This window comes from Cervus elaphus, chromosome X, assembly GCF_910594005.1.
Source record: "Cervus elaphus chromosome X, mCerEla1.1, whole genome shotgun sequence".
Lineage (NCBI taxonomy): Eukaryota > Metazoa > Chordata > Mammalia > Artiodactyla > Cervidae > Cervus > Cervus elaphus.
This window is the reverse complement of record NC_057848.1, coordinates 27,638,980-27,665,603: the sequence shown is the minus strand read 5'-3', so window position 1 is coordinate 27,665,603 and position 26,624 is coordinate 27,638,980. Positions and strand designations below refer to the sequence as shown.

Below are 26,624 nucleotides of genomic sequence, written 5' to 3'. Positions count from 1 at the left end.
CCAGAGGTGCAAGCAAGGCAGGGAAGACTACTGGGTACAGTGGCTTACAGCCCCACTCTGAGCAGAGACTGCCGGCTGAAAGCTGCCCTCAGAATGGGCCAGGGTGGACAGTGTCCACAGCTGGCCCTCCAGTCTTAAGCGAGGCGACACCATGCTTTCCATTTTTAAGAGCTGGCCATCCCCGTCACTCTCTTCTCATCCCCAGCTAGCTGCTTCCCCTCCGCCCAGCCCGGGGAAGAACCTAAGGGCCCACAGTGCGGACTTTGGCCTGCAGGAGTTCAGAGCAAGGCAAGCTCAGGGAGGCTGAGGTAGTCAGGGAACACTTCCTAGAAAAGTGGGACGAGCTCTCAGCCTTGGCATAGCAACCAGAGGGTGTCACCTGCAGCCTCCCTCCGCAGCAGACACCACCTAGAAGGCTGCCCGGAAACGGGGGTGGCACTCCCCACGAGAACGTGGGCAAAGAACACTGCCGAAGGGAGCTACCAGCCTGAGCCTGGTGGGAGGAGCCGGTGCCCAAGGCTGGCTGTCTGCACCCCCATTTCCAGGGGCCCCCAAATGCCAGCAGAAAACACCTCTGACCTGCCCCCAACCCCCTCACCCAGTCCTCAGGAGCAGCAGAGGAGAAACACTAGAGCCTCTGTGATGGCGGCCACCTGCCAAGCCAGCCCAGGCAGTGCCCAGACCAGAGCAGGCTCATGGGGTGGCGGAGGGGACCCCAGAGCCACCCAGAGGCTCTGCCTACTGCCTCCGTTTGCCCTGGGCCAGGCATAGGTCACCGCCAAGGGCACGTCTTCGCTCTTGCCGGCATTAGTCAGAGGTCATCCTGGAAACCTTCAGGAGGGGGCGGGCCAGGGAGGGACTGGTGGCAGTCTGCCATGCTCTATCTGGCCTCGATGTGATGAACAGGACCCAGAGGAGGCAGGCAAGGCTGCCACCCGGAAGTCCGGTGGGTTCCCTGAGTCTCCCGAGCTCCCCTGGGCCTCGGGACCAACACGCCCTGCGTGGCTGTCAAGCCAGGCCTGGCCTGGGGTGCCCGAGGCAGGACACAGATGGGGCAAGTGTGAGCCCACGCCTGGCCCGGGAGGAGGGAGCCTTTGGGAGTTAGAACAATGGCAGGGAAAAGCATCCTGCAGGCCTCTGGGGCCGGGGTCTCTGTCCGAGCTGCCTGCCATCAGCATCTCAGCTGGTCCAGGTGGGGGGATCACAAGGCGGCCTCCCTGCGGCCTCAGTCACACGCACGCGGCACAGACACAACACAACAAACTTTATTGCCCCCCAAGAAGCTATTCTTCCTGCTCTGCCTGCCTTGCGGCAGGACCAGAGGAGAGGGGCCTTAGGAGCCCAAAATATCAGCACGTGACATCGAGGGGCTTAGCCCAGTGGGAAGCAAGCCCTGCCGCAGCCTGGCTCATTCTTGGGGGGAACCCGGGTCCCCTAAGGAATGCGAGCAGCACGTGAAACGGCAAGCGGCACAAGGGAACAGAAGCGCAAAGGAGCGAGCTGCAGTACCGAGCGAGGCCGGGCCCTCAGGCAGCAGCCGGCCGCGGGGAGGCGGGGAGCATCACTCCTCCTTCTTGTCCGAGGGGCCATCTATTGCCGCCTGCAGAGGGGACAGAAGATTGCAAAGTGGTGGGGGGCGGGCAAGGCGCACTCCTCCCCTTTGCCTTCCAGTCCCCTCAGCCCCGAAGACCCAGCCCTCCGTGGTGCCCCAGCTTGGGCCCCCAAGCAGTCAGTCAAGCTGTCAGAGCTCAGGGGTATTTCCATAGCCCTCAGGCCCAGTTTCCGGTCTCCTGGAGCATCTGGACACAGGGCAAGTGACTAGGACCTGTGATGCTCCCCGCTCTCTGCCCCAGAGCAGGGAAGGCCAGGGGCAGGGAGGGGAGTTTCCCATGAACCTCTCTGGTACTTGCTGGGGTCCTTCAGTGAACCTGAACGGGAGTCAGGGGGGCTCCAAACTGTGTACCAGGGGTACACAGCAGGAAAGGATCTCTTCTCGAGGGCACTGATGCTGGGCACGAGGCTGGGAAGGCCCACAGTGCAGAAGGCTGGCCTGGAGGCCAAGGCCGACTTGCTAAGTGACTGCCATCTACCAGGCCACAGCCCTCCTGCCCAAGGAGGAGTTCTGGCTATTGGGGCCCAGACTGGCACTGGCCAGAGCAGCACTAGAGGAAAGGGGAACTGGGAGACTGTGGCCAGCTTGCTTCCAAGGCCTCGTCAAGCGGACAGGTCGGCCCGGAGGCTGAGGGGCTGACCTGCAGCTTCGCATGCTCCTCCAACAGGCGGTCGTACTCCTTGGTGAGGCCCTTAGACTGCTTCCGCATGGCCAAAGCTTCATTTTCCGCCTTCTCCAATTCTGGGGGGAGCACAAGTGGCAAAGGAAGGAAAAGGAAAAGATCAGGTTGAGGGAGAAAAGCCCCATTTTCTGGAGACAGCAGATGCGGCTGCCCCAGGTCTGTCCCCAGTGAGGGTGTCCAGGAGACCCCTCCTCTCAAGACGACTTCCGCCAGCTGCTGTGGAAGCATCCAGAAGGAGAGTCTCCAGAAGTGGGAGAGGCCTGGCCAACAAACCTGGGGCAACAGGAAGACATCGGGACTCCCCCCCAATCCCTGTCATGGAGAGACCCTGCATGGCTCTCAGTAGGAGTGACTTCAGGGGGCTGGGGGCCTGGGAGAGACATTCTGAAAAGGATGGGGGCAACAGCAGCAGCAGGACCCCAGTCTTGAAGCTGGGAACAAGAGACGTGTCAAGAAAGGCCTTTAGGAAGGAAGCAGATAGGAGCATCTCTAGCGGCTCTGGTTTAGCCGGCCTTCCCCACCCACCAGGCCCCTGCTGACAAGACACAAAGTGCCACTCCCCATGCCTGGCACTGGCTGAGATGCTCTGGAGGTAGCCCCTGCATCTCTGGGGTGCCTGGGCCCTCCTTGGTGGGACCCTGCACAGACAGCTAAACCACAAAGCCCCGCTGGCTGAGGCCAACCCCAGCTGGGCTTGGGCTGAGCAAGCTGGGAGCCACTGTTCACTTTCACCCAGCTCTTCAGCCTGCGTGCAAGTCTGGTATGAATCCTTTGGCACAGAAGGTGCGGCAGCCACCCGCGGAAGCGCCGGAGTTCTGGGGGCCATGGGTGACCCGAGGGTAGTGCTCACTTTGCTTGTTGACAGCCAGCTCATCCTTCAGCCTCTTGAGATCAGCCTTCAGGCTCCTGTTCTCTTCCTGCACCTTCACTTCACTGTCCCTGCCGCCCAACTTGGTGACACCGCCAGCTTCCTAGGAAAAGCGCCAAGGATCCGGGTCACTCAGGTGGAGAGGTGGAGGGGGGGAGGGAGGGAGGGAAAGGAGGCCTCATCCGTCCTCCCCACTGAGCTGGGATTCCTCAAGCTGCCCTGGGCACTTGCCCCTTCAGAAATGTCAGGGCAGAATCAAGCCACTGAGTGTTCCCAGCCACCTGCTACAGCTCACAGGCTACATGCCCTGCCTGCCCCGGCTCCATTCTCAGCAGTGCCTCCAAGTTTACCCCCAAGCTAGCCAACAACTCAACTTGCTGTCATTTGGAGACTGCAGCCAGTCACCCCCAACTGACTCAGGCCCTCCAGTCTTCCTCTCCCCAAGGGCCACCCTTCACTCTAGTCAGGAAGCCCCCACGCAGCACTGCCCAGCCAGCTGTCTTCTGCCTCTGAATCCAGCTCCATCTCCTCCTCCCCAGTCTGGCTCACACCTCACTTCCTTGGACAAGCCTTCGAGGATTGCCCCACCTCGTCTCCAGCTGATAGCCATACTCGGGAAGACCAGGGGGGTCTTATCTTGGGTGTTTCTGTGCTAACTTGCCCCATGCTCGAAACCCAGTGCTCGGCTCCTTAGGGAGTCGGTTTTATCAGGGAAGAGTCTGGCCTGGCTGCAGCAGAGCCAACAGAGCAGCCAGGGCGCCCCCTTGGCCAACACGACCCCCAGACCCTTCCCGGACACCCGCCCTCCACATCGAGAAATGTCCGTTCATCCATCTGCCCAACTGCTTCACTTTTCAGACAACAGCAGCGTCACACATTTCCGAGGCCCACAAAGAATGTCACGTGGCAGGGGGGAAGGAAGGGGGTCAAGTGGACCCAACTGACCTTCTTGAGCAGGTCGTTCTCCTCCATGTATTTCTTGGCCGCATCACTGGCGCTCTCTGCCTGCTTTTTAAAGGCTTCGTTGGAGGCCAACAGTGTGGCCTGCTGGGAGATGAGAGTCACCAGGCGTCTAAGCAGGCTATAATTGTTGATAAAATGAAGGGAGAGGAAAAAATGGCTCACATGAATTTCTTTGGGTTGCGCCCACCCTCCACCTGCCTCCAACCAAGACCTGTCCTTCTGGATCGCCAGCCTGGAGAAGAGCAACGTACTGCCAACACGAGGGCAAAGATGGACCTGGGAGCTGTCCTCTGCCACCATGATTGCTACCGCCCCCAAAAGGCTGCTTGCCAGGCCTGGGGCTCTCTTCCAGTCTCGAAGACACAGGCAGCAGGGGCCTGACAGGACAATGGGGACCAGGTCTACATCCAACCTGGAGGCCCAGAACCTGGCACTTTGCAGGGCGGGGCCCGGACATGCCAAAGCAGCCCTGCTGCTCCTTTCCTTGCTGCAAGGTTGCGCTTGCCTTGATCACCCAGAGCAGCCCGTGCTGGGGGCACTTCGAACAGGCCAGCCGAATCGTGCAACTCACCTGGGGAGGCAGACACTAACGCTGCCCCCATTTTACAGAGGGGAACAGAGACTCAGGCAGCTGAAGCCATCGCTTATGAGCCAGAAACCAATGTGGCTGGAATGTGCACTCCTGCCCGTTCTGACCCCAAGGCCCAAGCTGGCAACCATGCCATGTTCTCAGTTTCCAGGGAACCACGCCCCAGGGCAACCGCGAGATGGAGACACCTCTTCTCTCCTCAGCCCCTTCCCATGGGCAGTCCACAGGCGGCTGCCAGAACACATGTGTTAGACAGGATCACCACCCTGCGGTTTCCCAGGGCGAGGGGACAGAGGATGAGGGATCACGGCCCAGGCACACATCTCAGGTCCAGACTAGCCACGCCGCTGCCAGCCAAAAAGATCTCTGTTCGTCTCCAAGGCCAACTGTTCAAAATCACAGTAATCCAAGTCAATGCCCTGACCTGTAATGCTGAAGAAGCTGAAGTTCAATGGTTCTATGAAGACCTTTTAGAACTAACACCCAAAATAGACGTCTTTTTCATTATAGGGGACTGGAATGCCAAAGTAGGAAGTCAAGAAACACCTGGAGGAACAGGCAAGTTTGGCCTTGGAGTACAGAATGTAGCAGGGCAAAGGCTAGGATGGACCTGCTCAGTCACTGCCCCAAGGAGGGTGCAGGACGGCCAGGGCCCCAGGGGCAAGGGGAGGACACAGCGAGGGTATTTCCCCAACGAAGTGCTCACTCAGAGGAGACAAAGCAACCAAGGCCGCCTGCTCTGAGGCATCATCTCCAGCCTCTGCAGGGCTCTTGTGGACACCTGCTACTCACACCGGCCAAGAGGAGCAGGGAGAGATGGGAGGGCCAACGAGACACCCAGCTCACCCTGGCCAGGCCCTGGCAGAGTCCCTGCCAGGGATGAGCCTGAGGCGAAGTGGCTCACGGGGGCTGTGAGGGACCCATCACGCTTCCTGGTTCAGAAAGTGGCTCCAGGGGCCCCTGTCAGGACGGGGAGAGCCAGGCGACTGATTCCTGGCAGGAAGGGACAGTTTCCAGTGACATGTGCTCTCTAAAATTAGCGAGCGGGACCTCGTGGCCTGGGGCTCAGGTTTCCCTGTCTCAGCCCCGACTGCCCACCAGCCTGCCCCCCACTGGGCTGGAGCCCTGGAGATACAGGGACCTCTCAAGCGCCCCGGGAGCCAGAGAGAGAGAAGCAACGTGCCTGAGGCACACAGGCAGAGTGGCGGTCCCCGGAGGAGCCCCGCAGGAAAGGCAAGTCTCATTCAACCCCGAGACGATCCTGGCGGGGTGGAGCCGGCTGCTCCTCCCAGCTGGAGACTGGGTTGGTGGGGAGGGCACGTGTGCCACCTGGCAGACCCAGCCGGCAACGACAGGGCGGGCCAACCTGAAATGACGCTCCCCCTTTGCCAGCCCCCACGGGCCGACTGCAGCAGGACTGTGAGTGTCCGCAGCGGCCGAGCTAGGGAGGCCAGGCCCAGCTCTGCTCGGGGCCCTCCCAGCCCAGCCCCGCTTACGGAGAATCAGGGTGAGCAGCAACAGCGAACATGTGGTACCGAGCCCCAGAAATGCCCACCGTGAGGGCCTCCCGGACTCAGGTCAGGAGCCTCCAGGATCAGGGCCCTGCCCCCGCCACGTGTCTTTCATGCCACCGATCTTCATCCTTGTCCTCTCCTTTCTTGTTAGACCTGTTCCTCCAACCCAGCCCCTGGCGATTCCGGGTAATTCCCTCTGCCAGGAGCCTCAGCCCTCCAGGCTCTCCTGCCCAGCAGCCCAAGGCCCTCGTGACTCCCCTGGCCCCTCCATGCCCCAACCTACACTGACCTGAGCCTTGCCCTGACCACACCACCAGCAGTAACTGCCACATCCCAGAAGCAGCCTGTCTGTAGCGTTTGGGGCAGCTGACAGGTCACCCCCTTGCAATTCTCCCCTCCCCTTCCCTCCAACACCCCAACTGCCTGCCTTCAGGATCTCGGCCAGACCCCGACATCCAGCGGCCTACCCTCTGGTGGCTCCTGTGTATCCCCAGGGCATGGTCGACTCAGCCCATCCAAGACAAGCCAACCAGCCCTGCAGTAGATGGCATCGCTGATCTACCTGAGCTCTCAGACTTGCATGTCACCTGGGGCCCCAGTCCTCCTGAGGCCTCACTGCTTCTCTCCTGGGTGACTTTAACAGCTCCTAACCGGCCTCCTCCCTACCCTTGATCATACAGTTTTGCAAACCACAACCCCAAGGAAAGCCAGCGACCCTTCTCCAAGACAGTCTGAGCGTGTCACCCCTCTGCTGCGATCCCTGATGCCCGCCTACTGCCTCTGGCTGGCACACGGCCCTCGGCAAGCTAGCTCTTGTCCCCTCCCCACCTGCATGGCCCTCTGCTCCAGTAACACCGAACCGCTGGCTACGCGTGAACACACCAGTCCTCGCTTGCCTCATCTCCATGCCACTGCATGTTGGCCCGCGCCAGTCCCCCCTCCTGGTGGAGCACACTCACTGATGACTCAAGAGCCAGCCTGCTCAACCCCTCTCTCCCCTCAAAGCCTCTCCTGAATGCCCACGGTCCCCTCCGCCTGTTGCACGGTCCCTGCTCTCTCCCGATCATCTCCCCATATCACTGTGTCACTTGCTCCTCACCTGGCTGCCCAGCTACAGATGCCTTCGGGCCCAGGACGGCACCCTCAGTCTCCCAACCCTCCTGTCCCGGGTCCACCGGAAGGGGCCCAGCAAATGACGTCTCCCGCCCCCCGCAGCTGTGAGACCACACCTCTGGCCAGGACAGAACGTAGGTCTGGGGCCCTGGCTCTCCCCAGACTCAGCCTTCCCTCAGCCCGGCCACGGCGAAGGGGGACACAGGCAGGGCTTGCCGGTCAGTTGAACCACAGGGTGACAGCAAATGGCAACAGAAAGGTGCCATGTCAGACCCATGGTGATGAGCCAGCTAGGCTTGTGACTGCCGTGGTAGCTGAGAAGGCACTTGGAAAAACATTCATCATCAAAGCTGGGGGCAGAGCCCAGTGCCCCGGCCCAAGTCCAAAGGGTGCCCCTGCCGGGTACCCAGAAAAACCAACAGCAGCACTCCCTAGCACGGCCACCCAGGGCTACCCAGGAGTCGGCATTCTAGAACTTCTTACTGCCCCTGACATGTTAGGCCCATGCTCCTGGGCCTGCCCTTCATTCACCCAAGATCCAGCTCCAAAGTTCCTGGAACCCTCCACTCCCTCTCAGGCACATCAGTGCACCCTTTTTCTGTCTCTCTCCTGAATGCTCTGAGTCTCCCCTGGGACCCAGACCCAGGACAGAGCAGGGCACACGGCAGAAGGCACTCCACTTCAGAATCTCCAAGTCTCAACAGCGCAGAGACAGCAGTCAGCCTAGAGAGAAGGCTGGCAGCCTGCTCTCCCCATGCCTGCTGGCACCGCTCCATCACGCTCGGCTCGACCGCCCAAGTCCTGTTCTGCAGGTACCTATTCTTAGCTGTTTCTGGACAACAGGTGAGAAGCCACCGCCAAAGGGATTTCCCAGAGGCACAGGGCTGGCAGAGGGGCCCGGGGTCTGGGTTATAAATGCACCCAGTGACAGAGGGAGACGTCAGGGCCCGAACCGTAAGAGAATCCAAAAGTGGCCTTGGCGGACAAACATCATCCCCAGAGACCTGGTAAGATGTTTCTGGACGCTGAGGAGGGCTTTCCTGCTTTTCTAAAAGGTTGAGTAAACAAGAGTCGGCAGGAGAGAGAGAGCCAAGCATATCAAGCAGCAGGGACGTGCTTCACAGGTGCTCTCCACCAATCCTGTCTGCCTCCTCTGGGTAAAATGGAGGGGAGGGCAGACGCTGGCTTCATAGGAAGTGACACGAGAGCAAGAAGGAGGGTCCTCACACATCCCAAATGGAATATTCTAGGCCTGTGGCCACCCCGCTCCACCCTGGCTGTCTCCGATCCTGCCACGAACATTTACCAGGTCACTCGGCCCTCAGGACACGACAGGACAAGACAAATGGGCAGGCACCTTACCTCACCCTGTTGCACCAGGCAAGCAGGAAGCTGGGGTCACAGCGCCACCTGTTGACATTTCAGGCCGACTACAACCCTGTGCCACAGGTGGATGCCAAGACAAAACATAGAGGCTGCAGTGCAGACACACGGGGAGGTGGCCACCCTGGTGAGGAGCCGAAAGCCAGGTGCCGCCCCAGGAAAAGCTTGAGGCAAAGGAGACAGGCAAAGTCTAATAGCAGGGCTGAAGTGGCCCCAGGGAACTCTTGCCCTAATGAGTCGGGAGTCACAGAAATAAGAAGGCGGCAGAAGGGGAAGGAGAGCTGACTCAGAAACTGTCCAGGAAAAAATCTGAAGGCTGCCCCCATCCATTCATCTCAGGAGTACATTTCAGCCCTCAGAGGTCCTCTTCACCCGTGAAGTCAGAATAAATGGGAGGTGGTCAGGGAAAGGCCAAGGCCCTGCAGCAACACAAGCTTAAGCCCCAATGTCCACCTTGGGGACAGCAAGTCCAGATACAGAGCACAGGGGTGGCAGGCCCTCTGGAGCTAAAGAGAAGCCGTGAACAGGAGCAAGCTTGTCACGTTGCCTTTTTGAAACCAGGGACAGAGAGCAACCAAAAGAGGCCACACACCCCAGGTAGATGTTCTAGTGCTGAAATACACTGGGGGCACTCTGGCTACTTGGATGGAGTGGGAGGTGAGTGTCTAACAGGTAGGGAGGCCAGAGCTCCCCAAGCAGCAGGAGGAAATAAAGTGCAGGGTTTTTTGCCTTCTCTACATAAAATTCAGATGGGTGTATCTCTCCTTTTCTCCTTTGCCTTTCCCTTCTCGTCTTTTCACAGCTATTTGTAAGGCCTCCTCAGACAGCCATTTTGCCTTTTTGCATTTCTTTTCTTGGGGATGGTTTTGATCACTGCCTCCTGTACAATGTCACAAACCTCCATCCATAGTTCTTCAGGCACTCTGTCTACCAGAGCTAATCCCTTGAATCTATTTGTCACTTCCACTGTATAAACCTAAGAAATTTGATTTAGGTAATACTTGAATGGCCTAGTGGCTTTCCCTACTTTCTTCAATTTAAGTCTGAATTTGGCAATAAGGAGTTCGTGATCTGAGCCATAGTCAGCTCCCGGTCTTGTTCTTACTGACTGTATAGAGCTCCATCTTCGGCTGCAAAGAATATAATCAATATGATTTCAGTGTTGACCATCTGGTGATGTCGATGTGTAGAGTCTTCTCTTATGTTGTTGGGAGAGGATGTCTGCTATGACCAGTGCATTCTCTTGGTAAAACTCTATTAGCCTTTGCCCTGCTTCATTCTGTACTCCAAAGCCAAATTTGCCTGTTACTCCAGGTATCTCTTAACTTCCTACTTTTGCATTCCAGTCCCCTACGATGAAAAGGACATCTTTTTTTGGTGTTAGTTCTAGAAGGTCTTGTAGGTCTTCACAGAACCGTTCAACTTCAGCTTCTTCAGCGTTACTGGTCAGGGCATAGACTTGGATTACAGTGACAGTGAATGGTTCGCCTTGGAAACGAACAGAGATCAGTCTGTCATTTTTGAGACTGCATCCAAGTACTGCATTTTGGACTCTTGTTGACTATGATGGCTACTCCATTTCTTCTAAGGGATTCTTGCCCACAGTAATAGATATAATGGTCATCTGAGTTAAATTCACCCATTCCAGTCTATTTTAGTTCACTGATTCCTAAAATGTTGACATTCACTCTTGCCATCTCCTGTTTGACCACTTCCAATTTGCCTTGATTCATGCACCTAACATTCCAGGTTCCTATGCAATATTGCTCTTTACAGCATTGGACTTTACTTCCATCACCAGTCACATCCACAACTGGGTGTTGTTTTTGCTTTGGCTCCACCTCCTCATTCTTTCTGGAGTTATTTCTCCATTGATCTCCAGAAGTATACTGGGCACCTACCAACCTGGGGAGTTCATCTTTCAGTGGCCATTCTTTTTGCCTTTTCATGCTGTTCATGGGGTTCTCAAGGCAAGAATACTGAAGTGGTTTGCCACTTCCTTCTCCAGTGGACCATGTTTTGTCAGAATTCTCCACCACAACCTTCAAATAGCTGAGAAAAGAAAAGCAGCTAAAAGCAAAGGAGAAAAGAAAAGATACCCATCTGAATGCAAGGTTCCAAAGAATAGCAAGGAGAGATAAGAAAGCCTTCATCAGTGATCAATGCAAAGAAAGACAGGAAAACAGTAGAATGGGAAAGACTACCAATCTCTTCAAGAAAATTAGAGATACCAAGGGAACATTTCATGCATAGATGGGCACAATAAAGGACAGAAACTGTGTGGACCTAACAGAAACAGAAGATATTAAGAAAAGGTGGCAAGAATACACAGAAGAACTATACAAAAAGATCTTAATGACCTAGAAAACCATAATGGTGTGATCACTCACCTAAACCAGACATCCTGGAGTGTGAAGTCAAGTGGGCCTTAGGAAGCATCACTAGAACACAGCTAGTGGAGGTGATAGAATTCCAGCTAAGCTATTTCAAGTCCTAAAAGATGATGCTGCTAAAGTGCTGCACTCAATATGCCAGCCAACTTGGAAAACTCAGCAGTGGCCACAGGACTGGAAAGGGTCAGTTTTCATCCCAATCCCAGGGAAAGGCAATGCCAAAGAATGTTCAATCTACCGCAAAATTGCTCGTCTTACACATTAGCAAAGTAATGCTCAAAATTCTCCAAGTGAGGCTTCAACAGTACATGAACCGAAAACTTCCAGATGCTCAAGCTTGATTGAGAAAAGGCAGAAGAACCAGAGATCGAATTGCGAACATCCGCTGGATCATCGAATAAGCAAAAGAGTTCCAGAAAAACATCTACTTCTGCTTTACTGATGAACGCCAAAGCCTTTGACTGTGTGGATCACAACAAACTATGGAAAATTCTTCAAGAGATGGGAATTCCAGACCACTTTACCTACCTCCTGAGAAATCTGTATGCAGGTCAAGAAGCAACAGCTAGAACCGGACATGGAACTCAACTATCAGGGAATCCACCTGCCACGCAGGAGACCCTGGTTGCAGGCAGATTCTTTACCAACTGAGCTATCAGGGAATCCACCTGCAATGCAAAAGACCCCAGTTTGATTCCAGGGTCGGGAAGATCTGCTGGAGAAGGGATAGGCTACCCACTCCATTGGGCTTCCCTTGTGGCTCAGCTGGTAAAGAATCCACCTGCAATGCAGGAGACCTGGGCTAGGAAGATCCCCTGGAAAAGGGAAAGGCTATTCACTCCAGTACTCTGGCCTGGAGAATTCCAGGGACTGTATAGTCCATGGGGTCACAAAGAGTCGGACAGGACTGAGTAACTTTCACATACAAAAGTGTTTTTCTTATGGAAATGTTTTTCTTAGTGAAACTATATATTTGCTTTAGAATCTGCCTTTCTTCGAAGTGGTTCAAGATTAACTTTTTTTCTATTCTCAAACCTTGGGCTGATAATGGTTCAACAAACTAGTATACATGTCAATTGTTTTATGGCTGCCGGGGGGGGGGGGGGGTCGAGACACCTTGTGCCATCCTATCTCAAAAATGCATATATATTGTGGGAGAGGGGCCTGGTGAAACTCCCCCAGCCTTGAGGTGTCTCTCTTATGTGATTAATAAGCTTGCTAACAGACATAAAACACCTTACTAAAAACTAGCAAGGGGGCACTCTTTCTGTCCCCTTCTGATGTCTATGCCAGAAGCTTTCCCTATCTGTTATACTTTAATAAAACTTTGCCACACAAAATGCTCCAAGTAGTCAAGCCTCGTCTCTGACCCTGGATCGAACTCCTGTCCTCCGGAGGTCACAGCTCGGCTTGCAGCAGCAACCTTTCAGAGGGAGGGAGCAGTCACCCCAGATGTGCCCCACACAGTAGGTAAGTGTTAGTCGCTCAGTCGTGCCCGACTCTTTGCGACCCCATGGACTGCAGCCCATCAGGTTCCTCTGTCCGTGAGATTTTTCAGGCAAGGATACTGGAGTGGGTCGCCATTTCCTTCTCCAGGGGATCTTCCCAACCCAGGGATCGAACCCAGGTGTCCTGCACTGCAGGCAGATTCTTTACCAACTGAGCTACCAGGAAAGCCCCAACAGTACTCCAATCCAAAGCAAAGTGTCTCTTGCAAGGCAATGAGCCCAGGAAAGAGGCCTGGCCCAAACAGGGAACAAAGCAAATGACTAGAGGTGGTATCAGCTACTCGATCCAACACAGAGACCACTGGTGGCCTTTCCATTCAAATAAATTCAAATTTTGGTCCTATCACTTCATGGCAAATAGATGGGGAAACAATGGAAACACCGACAGACTTTATATCCTTGGGCTCCAAAATCACTGCAGATGGTGACTGCAGCCAGGAAATTCAAAGACGCTCACTCCTTGGAAGAAAGCTATGACCAACCTAGACAGCATGTTAAAAAGCAGAGACATTATTTTGCCAACAAAGGTGTGTCTAGTCAAAGCTATGGTTTTTCCAGTGGTCATGTATGCATGTGAGAGTTGGACTATAAAGAATGCTGAGTGCCGAAAAATTGATGCTTTTGAACTGTGGTGTTGAAGAACACTCTTAAGAGTCCCGTGGATAGCAAGGAGATCAAACCAGTCAATCCTAAAAGAAATCAGTCCCGAATATTCATTGGAAGGACTGACGCTGAAGCTCCAATACTTTGGCCACCTGATGCAAAGAACTGAATCACTGGAAAAGACCCTGATGCTGGGAAAGACTGAAGGCAGGAGAAGGGGGACGACAGAGGATGAGATGGCTGGATGGCATCACCAACTCGATGGACATGAGTTTGAGCAAGCTCTGAGAGATGGTGATGGACAGGGAAGCCTGGCGTGCTGCAGTCTGTGGTGTCACGAAGAATTGGACACAACCGAGCGACTGAACCGAAATGATATTAAATGAAAAATCTAGCTCCTCAGTCACAGCAGCCACACTTGTTCACAGCGAGCATGTTTCCAGCCTGGAGGCAACTGGTCAGACTGTGCTGAGATGGAGGAGCTCACAGTCCTTCCCATCTCCACACCTCCAGCCCTCTGCCTTCCGAGAAAGGGGCCCTGCTGGAACATCAGGCTTCCATCCCATGACCTTGGAATCAGGAAGACTGAATCCCTATTGTTTGGCACCTTGCCCCCAAACTGCTCTTTTGCCATTTGCCTTTAGAGTATGAGGACCTTTAGAGTATGAGGAAGAGAATTCTCTGGCCAAAACCAAGTGGCTGAGCAAACAATCCAATTTTAAAAGAAGCTGATGCATATCAGATAGTCTTCTGTGATCTTTTCGTATGCAACTCCCCCCACTTTACTGCAGTCCCCACTTTATCAGAGCCCCTGCTGGGCCTAGCACCCACAGGACACCAGCACACTAATGCAGCTGTGGGACTTTGGCTGGAGGAGGAGGGGACTAGAAATCAATGGACTTATCAAAAAGGCTGTTACTCAGTGCTTAGCTCTGAAGCAGTATTATATTTGGAGTCTCAGAAAATGATGGAAGCTGACTGACAGATCAAGAGGAAATTAAGGCCAAAAATCCCTCTACCTGGCCTTCTAAGGTCAGCCCTCCAGTTAAATCACTTTATCTCTGGGATGATCTCGAACATCAGATTTTAGAAACCCCTCAGTTACCTTATTTAGATGCAGATTAAAGTAAGAGTAAAAAAGTATACTTTTTTAGGTTTCCCTTGTGGCTCAGCTGGTAAAGAATCTACCTGCAATGTGGGAGACCTGGGTTTGATCCCTGGGCTGGGACAATCCCCTGAAGGGAAAGGGTACCCCCTCCAATATTCTGGCCTGGAGAGTCCCATGGACTGTCCATGGGGTCACAGAGAGTCAGACATGACTGAGCCACTTTCATGGTCACTTTCAAAAAAGTATAAGCAAAACCTGCAAAGTAATCTGGGAAATGTGACCAATCACCACTGAGTTGGTTACTATGAAGTTACTCTAAAGTTCTCATACACAAGATGCTAGCGTGCTTAAGACTTTTTAACCAAGTCCCTCTCTTTTCAAAGCGATAGGCCAAAATCCTATTGTGCCTGTAAACATCCTATTTGGGATTGGCTTCAAAATACTCCAGAGGATAACGGGGGTGATCAAACTAGCCTGGCCAAGGAGACGCTCACCGTTGAAACCAAGTGACACCCCCGGGGGGCTGCTCTTCTCTGCTGCCTCCAGTGCTCAGCCAGGCCTGAGAACCCCCAGCAACATCCAAACAGACGCCAGGGCCCTGAGGCTTCCTCGGTGTGTCCCCCTCCCAGCCCTTCCTCGGCCGGCCTCTTCCGGCCCTCCACTCATCCTCCTTCACTCACTCTCCCCACCCTGTGCCCAGCCTGGAATGTAAGATCCTGAGGGCCAGGCCTGGCATTCTCTGTGGCAGAGCCCACCACACAAGTGGGGAAAACCCCACAAAACTCTCTCACTATTTGGGGTGATACCAAGAACAGTCACTGTTTATGAAGCACTCCCATAGGCCAGGCAGGATGCCAAGAACACAGCCCCAGTCACCTCGATCCTTACACCAAGCCTGTGAAAAGGAATCCTCAGCCATTTAATGGGGGAGGGAAAAGGCTCCAGAGACTGACTGATTTCCTCAAGATGACATGGCTCAACAGTAACAGACCCAGGGCCCAAACCCAGCTTATTCCAACACCCACTCTCACTACAGCCACCTGCTTCTCAGGGCCGTCGTTGGCTGTTACGGTCCCCTGGGCAAGGAAACCTTGCAACAAAGCCCAGGCTGCCCCATCTGTACTGACTGTGGTGACAGAACCCAGCCTCAAAGGAGTAGGCAGAAAACAAGAGGGAACCGCGGACCAAGTTCAGGTCGTTATAGATGGGGCAATTTCACACACAAGGCCCTTCCCGGGTCTGGATGCAACTACTACTTTGGTCCTGACCATTCACATTTCCTCAAAGGCAAAGAAAACAGCGCTTGACTCTTAGAACCTGCAAACCTCAGCCCAGCAAGAGCTGCCGGGCAGCCACATCCACAACTGCAGAGGGACACCGGTCAGTTGCAGCCCCACTCAGGCACAGGGAAGAAGGCACAAAGGCAACGGATGAGACACAGTGCACACTGCCCGGGCCCGTACTAAATGGTGACCTACACTGTGCCCTCACAGACCAGAGACCCAGAGCGCGGTGCCAGAACCAGCAACACCCGTGTCCTCAACACATGTGTCTTCACACGCACTCTCCCCAGCCCCAGCATTCCTGCTCCCAGTGCTCAGGAGACCTGAAGAGCTGGGCGTCCAACCTAGAACAGTCAGCACAGCAGCTCGAGGAGTTCAACCTAGACACGGGCCTGAAGCCGGTCCTGTCTGCCCAGGACACTCCCTTCAGGCCCAAAAGGGGAAGGCAGCACTGTGTGTGTCCGGCCTTTGGCACAGAGCTGGCAAGACTAGAGGGGTTGACCCCAGGTCTCCATGTCCCAGGTCACCAGGGCCTTTGAGGTCAGCACAGCACAGGCCTCGCACTGCAGAATCAGGAAGGCAGGAAGCATAAACAGGGGGTCTGGGCTGGACTGGCAGGCCAGGGGGTAGGGGTGGGGTTCCAGGCTGAGGCCACGGAAATAGGGAAGGAGCCCCACGTGGCTGGTTCATGAGAGAGACCAAAGCAAAGACTCAGAGGGCTGCAGGAAGGGGTCACATCCCGAAGGTCTCGGGATCAGGCCTTGATGTCAAAGCCGCTTTGAAGACACTGGAAGCAGGGGCTGTGGGGCGGTTTTATACCATCAGAAAGCACACTTGGCTGCACCAGGCAGCACAGACAGGCTACGAGGGCAACTCTTGGGTAGGAAGCCTACCTGAGATGACACAGTGCTTTCTGGACACCGAGGAAGAGAAGCTTAGGAGGTAAGCTCCCTGGTTTGTGGAGTGGGGATGGAGTTTCTGTTTTGAAGATGAAGAGTTCGGGAGGGCTGCCTGAACTACACTCCAGAGCTGCACACCTAAAAATGGTTTGGGGGGCGGGTACTTCCCTGGTGGTCCAGTGGTTAGGACTCTGTGCCTTTAGTGCCGAGGGCCCGGGTTCAATCCCTGGTAGAGGAACTAGGATCCTACAAGCCACACAGCCAGGCCAAAATAGCAACTGACGAGTATAAGAAAGTCTGTCTGACAATCTCATATATGACAGAAGAACCAAAAAGTGGTTCAGATAGCCCGCTTGATGCTATGTACGTTTGACAATTACAAACAAACGAATGAAAAAGATACCACAGGAGCTGGGGAATCACCTGTGATGAGAAAAACGGGCAGAGCTTCCCCGGGCTTCTGTGTGGAGACAGCTGTTCTTGAACTTCGCGGCCCAGCCCACAGGGCAGGAAGCACTGAGATCTGAAAAGGTAGCAAGCTGCCCCAAGTCAGAGCAACCATGGAGCAGCAGGGCAGAGCTTTGTGGGGAAGGACATACTTGTTTAATGATGTGATGCATTCTTTTAAGTCTGCGGCCCCCATCTGCAATCACGAGGGCTGCTCAAGGCTTCCCCCCACCATGTGCTCTTTTTCGGTTGGTGGTGGTCGTCCGCATAACCTGAGCTCCCTGACCGGGGATTGAACCCAAGCCCTCAGCAGTCAAACCACGGATTCTTAACCACTGGACCACCACCAGGGAATTCTCCCCGCTGCGTGCTCTTAACCCCAGACCCAGAAGGAGCCAGCACCACTCCCAGGCTCTTCTCCTAGCATTGGTCTCTCCCTCTGTGGTCCCCTCACCACTAACTTGCTGTCTGTCTCCCCTAGTCTTGCCTCTCCCTGAATCAGCCTTCATTACCCTTAACCTGGCTTCCAGGGAGTGGTCGCCCAACCCTCTCACCCATCCGCCATCCTTCGACCCCTCCGTGAAGCCACCCCCTCCACTGCCTGGCCCCTGCTTCCTTGCGCCTTCCAGCAGGGCTCTCGAGCTCCCTTCCCCCGCATGCATGTGCGTGTGCCAGTCTTCCTCTGGGTTTTGCCACTCTGCGGGCACCCACAGCAGAACCACCACTGCCTCTGCCTCCGAGGCTTGGGGTCCCCACTAGTTCCCCCCCTTTCTCCCACCGGCATCTTGGAAACCTGGTTCAGGCCACCAGCATCTCCCAATTCAGTGATCTCCCCTTTGTGCCCCCTGCTTCTAGGTGCTCCTGCGCTAAAAACTACCCCACCCCAGGTGCTGCTGCTAAGTACAAATGTGCAACTCGGACCACGGCGCAGAACCGCTGGAAAAACGCAGCTCCCTACCACACAGAGGTCGGGTACACACTCTGAAACTGGTATTAAAAACCCTCCACCATGTCTCTGGCCACTCCTGAGTCATCCATCCTGCTCCACGTGCTCCTTCTCAAACATCCCACTAGGGTTCTGGGACTGGGCCAGTACCTGCCAGTGAGACATGTGCAAATTCGGAGGAGAAAAACAGATAGGAAGACTGACACAAATGCTATGACCAGGAGGTCCAGCTGAGAGGCATGCAAAGTGGCAACTGAGAGGGGTTTTCCTTGTTTATGAGAGAAAGTTGGGGGGATAAGCCTGATGTTCAGCAGCGGGGAACTGGTAGATTCGAAAGAGCGCTGGAAACTGATGGGCTGTCCTAGAACAATGCTCATGACGAACAGTGGAAGATCCGAGTTTGCCTGTGGTAGTTCCAATGTGAAGACATGTGTGGCTGCTGTAGGGAAAGAACCCAGGTGCTGAAGTCCTATCACTTTAAGTTGGAATTCTCAGTTCTGCTGATGACTACCTCTGGGAACTTGGGTCTCTGAACCTCAGCCTCTTCTTTGCAGAACTACTGTAAAAATTAATGTGTGCTTGGCACATGGAATCCTTAACAAATGGTAGCTGATATCAGTCTAGAAAGATATTCAAAAAGGCATGTGGCAACACTGGTTGACATTTTAGAGGACATATTTTATTTGTTTATTTAAAGCCTCAACTTCCTCCAAAGGCTATATGCTATCAGATTGTTTAATAATCTTCAGATGGGGGCTTCCCTGGTGGTCCAGTGGTTAAGAATCCGCCTTGCAAGGCAGATGACGATCCTTGGTTGGGACAAATGAGCCCACGTGTAACAACTACTGAAGCCCGTGCACTCCATAGATTGTGCCACAATTAGAGAGCCCATGGGCCACAAAGAAAGATCCCACACGACACAGCAAAGATCCTGCAGGCTGCAAGTAAGACCGATGTGGCCAAATAAATAATCTTCAGAGTACAAAAGGGACTAAGAGATTAAAGTCACTGGACTCCTAAAACTTAGGCTAAGGCTGATGCACAGATTATGTGCTTGACCCTGGCACCTTCCTACCAAAATCCAAGGGAACAAACAGCCTACTATCCAGTCCACAGTCAGAGGCAGACTATAAACCAACAATGTGGTACTAAGAGCTCACATCAACACAAACAAGTGGGCATCCGAACTGGTACCACCAGAACTAGGCAGAGGCTTGGGCTGGCCACTTAGAACCTGTGCAACTCAGGCCATCTCTCCAATGCTTCCTCTCTCCTGGGTTGCCCTTTTCCACTTACAAAGGCCCCCTGAATTATGAAGCTTTACAGAAGTCCTTAGTGACTTCAAGCTGAACCAGAACCCAAGCAGTTCACACACAACTACTCTCCCTTGATATTCCTGCAGCAGCTCTGTCAGCTCTGTCTCCTGCACAATGATGTTCCGGTTATGGAGCTAAGACCATGAGCGGGACTCCACAAAAGGATTCTGATATACCTTAACTTGACCCAGCCGTGACAGAGAGTATCTCTCTTGTTCTTTCACACAGACTTGCACACGGCTAACAAGAGTTGTTAGGTCATTTATGCAAAAGAAAAGTGTACAAAAGTTGAGAGGAGCATGGAAGCAAAGCCATGTAGGACAATAAAGGAACTAGCCCATGTAGGGCAGACAGAGGAGACAAGGCAGCCTTCAAAGAGAAAGCACTTCCAAAATTACAGGACAGACAGAGCATGGTTTCTGGAAATGTCAACCAGGTACACAAGGAGAGGAGAGAGTACACCAAGTGTTTTAAATGCGCTTGACCACTGAGTCACTTTGCTGTACACCTGAAACTAACACAATGTTGTAAATGAACTATAGTTAGAATTTTTGTTAATGGTTAACAATTAAACGCCAGGGTCACTGGGAGCTCAGCAAGACACAGGTCCTTGTCAGCAGGCCAGGGGCAGGGCGGAGGGTCTCCGTTCCCAACAAGCCCCCAGGTCTGGCCAGTGCTGCTGGCCACAGGCCACGTTGAGAGCAGCTAGGTGCCAGGGAACCAGGATCCCACAGATCCCATTTCCAATGATTAAAGAGAAAAGCGGGGGAAAAAGAAGCATCCTGTGCCAGATTAGAAAGCATCAATGTGGGACAATGGTTTTTTAACGGTAAAAATTTCCAACCATCTCACATATGTGTGACCAGGGAACTGATTTAATACATGATGGTGCCCTCACAGCATGGAACACTGCATAGCCATGAAGTACAGAAGTCTGTGCAAGTCATTTGGAAAAACTGCCAAGATAATTGAGTGAAAAGGGCAAGTCAAAGCAGAGAAAAAAAAAATACCCACAGTACTCATAAGAAAAAAAGTTAACATATATGTAAAAGATTATTTTTAAAAGTTTCAGAAACATCCCACTTATTACCTATACCTATCTCTGGAGATGAAAACTTGCAGTTTCTCACCACACATTACTATTTGAAGTTTGGGGGGCTCTGTTTATTTTTACAGTGAGTAGGGATAACTTCTGTAATCAGAATAACAAAGGTCATAGTTGTGTTCTTAAAGCGTTTCCTGCAAGCTGCATATGAGCTGTGTATTTGGACAAGAACAATTCTATGGCTAATGTCACGCAGAGAGAAATTCCTCAAGGGTCACAGCCACCATACAGGATCTGACCCCTAGACTAGGGAAGAGTGTATCATCTTGGAAAATTCTAGAAACTAAACAGATCATCCGTGGGCAACTAGTGAATCCACACCGATCTTTGGGGTCACTGTTTCCTTTTCTAAAATGTCACACGAGAACGACTTCACATCCTTTTTTTTTTTTTTGATCAGCTACTGGACAGGGATCCAGAAGGGTGTGGCAGGTACAGCAAAGCCTCTTTCAGCCAAGACAGACAACGAACAGATGGGGAGCTGCAGGAACAACCAGGCCCAAGAAGTTACTGTCTGACACATTTTAAAGGGAATTTGCTGAAACCTTCCTTACACGCTTCTCAGATGGAGAGGTCACAGCACAGTGGGGGAGGCAGCTGAGAGGACAGAGCGCACTGGACCAGCGGTCCAGATCTCACTCTCCTCTCGTGGACTCCACGCCCCCCTTAGGAAAAGGCAGAGATATAAAGGACGACTGCTCTTCTTTAAATTCACCTGTCTGGGTTCAAAAGGAGACTGCCAACTGCTCTGCACCCTGACTGTGGTGGTGTTATCCTACTCTGCACTGGTCAAGCTAGAACTAGATGCTGACTTGTGCTTTACGTCAGTTTTTTAAAGTCAACTGCAGAAATTAAGCTGGAACGCCTAGCTTCATGGTGTCACAGAGAACTGAGCTGAGCACACACTCATCTGATACACCTGGCTACCCACTGTCCCCCGGCTCACTTAGATAATACCTGCCCTGGAAGCATTCTTCTGGAAGAGATCACAAAAGCAAGGCAGTCAGGAGAGTCAGACTTCAAAACCACTGTACGGGGAATGAACACCATTCCAGGCACAGGCACTATGACTACTTCTATATTCACCACCTGAGCTTTGCCAGAATCTCTTTAAAAGGTGGGACCCCAACTGCAACCCTCCAGACAGCACTGGCTGACACTGAGCCAAGCAAGGCTGGTGCCTCCAGCCCTCAATAGAGGGGACTAAAAAAAAAAAAAAAATAGAGGGGACTAACAGTTCATGAGCTGCTGCAGTAGCTCTGCCATGAACTCCTACTAAGCTGCAGTAAGGCACAAGCCCAAGTCTTTCTGAGTTCCTGTTTGGCCTTGTCTCCACTGCCCTTTTTGAACCTACACACACGTTTGCAAACACAACCCTGTTAAAAACTCAAGTCTCATTTGAGTTGGCCCCATCAACAAACCTGTCTAGATGGCCGTGGGTTCTGAGCAGTAGCTCACATACCTGTTGTTCAACTCCTCCCACTTCCATTTCTCCCTGCACCTGCTCGCCATAACAAATGTCCTCAGCAGAGAAGCACTGAGCAGGCCAGCGGCGGAGTGCAAGCTCCTGAGACCCCTATTTGGATGAAGCTGACCCATACAGCAGCCACTCCTGGGACTTAGGACCCCACCCAACTACACTATTATGCCAGCACTCTGCCCACACTTCAGCACCTGGTCCACAAGAATCTTCTCGAATAGGAGACTGGCAAACCTTTTGCGGAAAATCCACACACCCCAAATGGGCAAAGGCAGGGATAAGACTGACAGAACCTGTACCCTAAGCATTCACAGTGGTTGCCAATGATCCCTCTCTCTTCTCTAAAAGCATACAAGCTGTTCTTTCTGAAACACAGCTTGACATCAAAGTCAGACCAGACCCTCCCAGTCTGTTTCCTCACCTACTATCTCCCTCCTTTGGAAACTGGGATGCTAGCCATCTTGCAGTCGTGCAGAATCTCTCCTACCCTGCAATTCCTCAAGGACTGGTGATTTCAGCTGCAAATGAACTCCAGAGCCTCTGGACATCATTTCATCAGCCCAAGCGGAAACTGAGTCAGAGAAGCTGGGCGCTCCAGTATCTCCTTGCCCATCTGGGATTTCAGTTCTCTCATCCCAGGGCTACTTTGCCCTGACCCCTTACCCACCACTTCCTTACTTTACACAGAAACACTGAAGGGATTGTCTTTTTCCCAGGCCTCACGGTGCTCCCGATCCAGTGCTCACCAGACTTTTGCCTTCTCAATACTATTCTTAAAGCTCCCTGTCCTCTTCCAGTGCAATCCTTAGTTTTCTTTCTGTCCTTCCTAACTTCCAGATGAAATCCTCCCCAAGAGCCTCTGTGGTCCTTCAGATACAGCCAGCTCTCTCTTCCCACCCTCTGGCTCACTTGCGGTTGGACTCAGTCCCCTGAATCTGCTTCCCTTTCAGTTTCAATCCACAAGATCATACTTCTTTTTTGGAGCTTCCTGAAACCCTAAAACTCTGGGCTCTGTGTCCAACCCCTCCCAGCACTCTCAGTTTCTGACTATTGGAAGGTGGAACACGGCAGGCTTGCAGATCACTCCTGGGATTAGGTGTATCCCCCTGAAGAGCCCTTGCCAGCTCCACCTCTTGTCACTTTCCAACTCTGACCCAGAGATGCCAGGCTCAGCTAAGCAACTGACGTTTTTTGTGAAAAAGGGAAAGCAAGATAGTCATTCCAATGCCTAGTGAAGAAGGAGACGACTGGAGTTAAGAGAGCCCAGCCTAAGAATCCACAAACTCACCCTACTTCTGAGTAACCTCACAGTAAGTTTTTCCCAATACTCCTGGAAGCCCTTGTCCCGAGCACAATGTCTTATTCACTGCCAGGTAAGCACACTTGAGAATAGCCAGCCCCTCACTCCATCAGAAACCCTGTGAACAGGAGGCAGCATGCCAGCCCTCAGGTTCCAATAGGTCTCATGCTCCTGCGATAGGTCTACACTGGGGAAGGCCCTGGGGACACAGTTGGTCTCCGCCCTGTTTTGTGCCCTTTCTGCCCACTTTTCTCAGGACAGGACCCCATACACAAAAAGGCCACATTCAGTTGTTCCCTTTTAAAGCTGGGCTCCATAGGGCCTCTCCAGAGGAGGGAAAACACCCATCACTTTCTTCCCTCTGTGTGAAGAGCAAGGTGATAGTAACACACATGCCCTAAAAGAACATGTTGCAGGTTATGGCAGAGCCACAGCATGGTCTTCTGACCTTCCAGTCAGCCCTCTCTCATCTTCCATGCTGCCTCTGGAGAAACTGTGTGGTTCCCTAAACGCAGAAAGGGCCTCCAACTCAAGGCCACAGACTAGCCCATAGGTCCCTTCACAGTCCCTCACCCCTCCCTACTTACAAGGACAGCAGCAAGGAAAAGCCAGCAATGTAGAGGTTCCTCTGGGCACGGAAAAGCTTCATGTGGAAGTGCTCCACAGCCCCAGGGTTGTTCTGGAGGTTCACCTTCTCTGTCACATCATCGTACTTTCGAATCTCACGAACAGCATCTGTGGCAGAGCAGAGATACAGGTGTTCAGCCCCAGATCAGTCCAGCTGAGATGCAAGGCATGAGTCTGGGCAGCCTTGCTTTCCTCGAAACGGTCTCCCCTGGTCTTCCCCTTCTACACACATCTTGGTGGATGCCTTGTCAGAAGTGCTGCTCTCCGACCTGTTCTCTCCTCCAGCTTTTCTCATGTCACCCTCTGGACCCATTCTACCCAGACCACAAGCTTGCTCTCCATGTCAAGAAGCTCACCGAATCTGAGATGTTGCCGGCAACCGGGGCAACTCCCTTTCCCACGATGCCCCCAGTGTTTGGTTCTATTCATCACAAACTGGGCTGGCCACCAGCCACCAAACTGATAAGCCAGGCAAGTCCTGTTTATGGAAATGCCCACGAGGGCGGCATGAGCTGCCTAGGAGTCAAGACCTGGAGCATGCCTGCTAAAGATTCAAATGTTTTCATTTCTATGTGTCTAAGCTTTATAACCAGTTACTTAAACTGGTGTATTCTGCTTACAAAAGAAATTCACTCTCATCAACGTTCAATGCAGGAGAAAGAAGCCCATAATATAATCAGTCACCTCCAGCAGAACCTGCTACATGCGGCCAGCTTAAATAAAGCAGTCATTTTCAGTCCCGTTAGTCAATGCTATCCTCTTCGTAATACACACACTTAAAAATCAATGTCCATGTCCCCCAAATTAGACTACAGTGCCACAAGAGCAGAAACCTTTCCTATTACATCCCTAAGGCCTAACATAGCTCTAGGCATACGGGGCAGCACGAACACTTGAACAGTGAACAGCCTCTGCTCTACAGAGCCACTGCTGGCCACTCATATATATATTCACATCTGTAGGTTTGCAGGCTAGAAATGGAACCATCCCATACCTACTGCTTTTCTCCCTCAACCTTGCTATCATTTTCTTCTCAACTGAGGTACACTGATTTGTAACATTATATAAGTTCCATTAGTACTTTTTATTTATATTTCTGTATCCCCTACAACATGCTTAAAAAAATATGGAATGCTTCATGAGTTTGTATGTCATCCTTATGCAGGGGACATGATAATCATCTCTGTCTCATTTCAATTTCAGGATATGTGCTGCTGAAATGAACATCTGAGACATCTTTTTAACTCGAAAGATCTACCTAAAAAGGGCTCTTAATGGATCCCCATGAGAGAAGCAATGTAAGGCTACTATCTGCTTCTTAATTTCTGGTACAATACTGCTTGTTTTTTAGGCTGATTTTACATTATAAAAACACACCTCCACTTACTGGTATCTTTGTGTTACATCCGTGGGTTTCCCAAGTGGCTCAACAGTAAGGAATCCGCCTGCCAATGCAGGAGACACAGAAAACGTGTGTTCTATCCCTGGGTTGCAAAGATCCTCTGGAGGAAGAAAAGGCAACCCACTCCAGTATTCTTGCCTAGAAAATCCCATGGACAGAGGAGCCTGGCATGCTACAGTCCACAGCGTCGCAAATAGTCGAACCCAACTGAGCGACTCAGCGTGCACACATGTGGGTTCCCAGCCCCCAAAATTCCCATTTGGGCACCTTAACTCCCAACCAGATGATACTAGGAAGCAGGGCCCTTGGGAGATGAGCACAAGGCCCTCATGAGTGGGTTTAGTGAGAGCTCCCTTGTCCCTTCCTCCATGTGAGGACATGGCAACAGAGAAAATGACTGTGGAAAACATAACACAGACTGTTAAAATAATTACCTGTGAAACATGGGTTTATGGGGACCTTTAACTTTGCAAGTTAAATTTGCAAATTTTTAAAGATATGCTATTTTTGTGATTTAAACAAAAAACATGTTTTCCCACACTGTCTTCTGCATCCAGAGACCCCAGCACCTCAACGTCCACCTTGACTAATGGCAAAGAACCAACCAGGAATGGGGGCATTGGGCCAAACAAGCTCAAGTCATACAGCAGAGGGCTACCCTCTCTATCTCAGGCCTCCAGCCCAAGGCAGTTGACCCTGAACTCTCATTAAGCCCACTCCCCCAGTGAGATGTGCCCTAGGCCCCTTCCCAAGGATGGCTAGGGGCCAGCCAGGGCTGCAGCTTCCAGCTAGTTATGCTATGTCACTAGCATTTGCTACTAGCTAACAACTTATTTAGGCAGGCCTCTATAGATTACATTAAGATATGAAGCAGCCTGTTATCATAGCAGGATGTCGCTCTAGAACATTCAGGCAGTTCCCTGACCCCTCGAAAAGAAAAATGGCATTTTTGCCAACTACCACCTTCTGCAAGGGGCCTCTCCCACCCAATCTGCCATACCAGGAGAGTTCGTGGAATCTGGTGTGCAGAAGGGCAAAGCTCTAAGTGAACAACCCCCAGCATGGTCCCTCTCCACCCCAACTCTTGCCCCCAGCCCATACCCAAAAGCAAAAGCACACACACCCAGTTCCTAAACCCTGCAGCCTACTGAGACCAAGGTCAGCACAGGTCCATTAGCCTCTCTTGGTTTCAGCTCTGGAAGGACCCAAGGAGCTGCCTGAGACACGAGGTGGTCAGCACCAGGGGCACAAAGGCTGCTGGTCAAAGTGAAGACCCTGCCAGCAGTCAGTAGCAGGGATGCTGACGTCTTTGTGGACGAAGGGAGCTTTTCTTCCCCCAAGAGAAAGACAGGTGCACTAAATGGTCTGTCTCTGAGAATCCAAAGCTATACTCTAATCATGGAACATGGCACATGGCACAGGGCTTTGTAGCAGAGGCCATGGCAAAAGGTTTAAGTCAGGTAGCTACCATCAGCCACAACTC

The 26,624-nt window shown here is 52.6% G+C and overlaps 1 protein-coding gene and 1 non-coding gene across 3 annotated transcripts in view; both read right to left on the bottom strand.

Moving 5' to 3' along the window:
- Positions 1-1,247: 1,247 nt before the first annotated feature.
- BCAP31 (B cell receptor associated protein 31) overlaps positions 1,248-26,624 on the bottom strand; it is a 28,017-nt gene continuing 2,640 nt past the window's right edge. For both annotated transcript variants that reach the window (XM_043895343.1, XM_043895344.1), the window contains exons 4-8: positions 23,700-23,847; positions 4,108-4,243; positions 3,145-3,265; positions 2,253-2,353; positions 1,248-1,600 (exon numbers count right to left, since the gene is read on the bottom strand). In XM_043895343.1, the coding sequence (XP_043751278.1) occupies positions 1,562-1,600; positions 2,253-2,353; positions 3,145-3,265; positions 4,108-4,243; positions 23,700-23,847 (545 nt within the window). In that variant the 3' untranslated portion in view covers positions 1,248-1,561. The remainder of the gene's footprint in view (positions 1,601-2,252; positions 2,354-3,144; positions 3,266-4,107; positions 4,244-23,699; positions 23,848-26,624) is intronic.
- On the bottom strand, positions 24,860-24,964 carry LOC122691027. Its single transcript, XR_006340277.1, has one exon. It is a non-coding gene; the product is annotated as a U6 spliceosomal RNA (small nuclear RNA).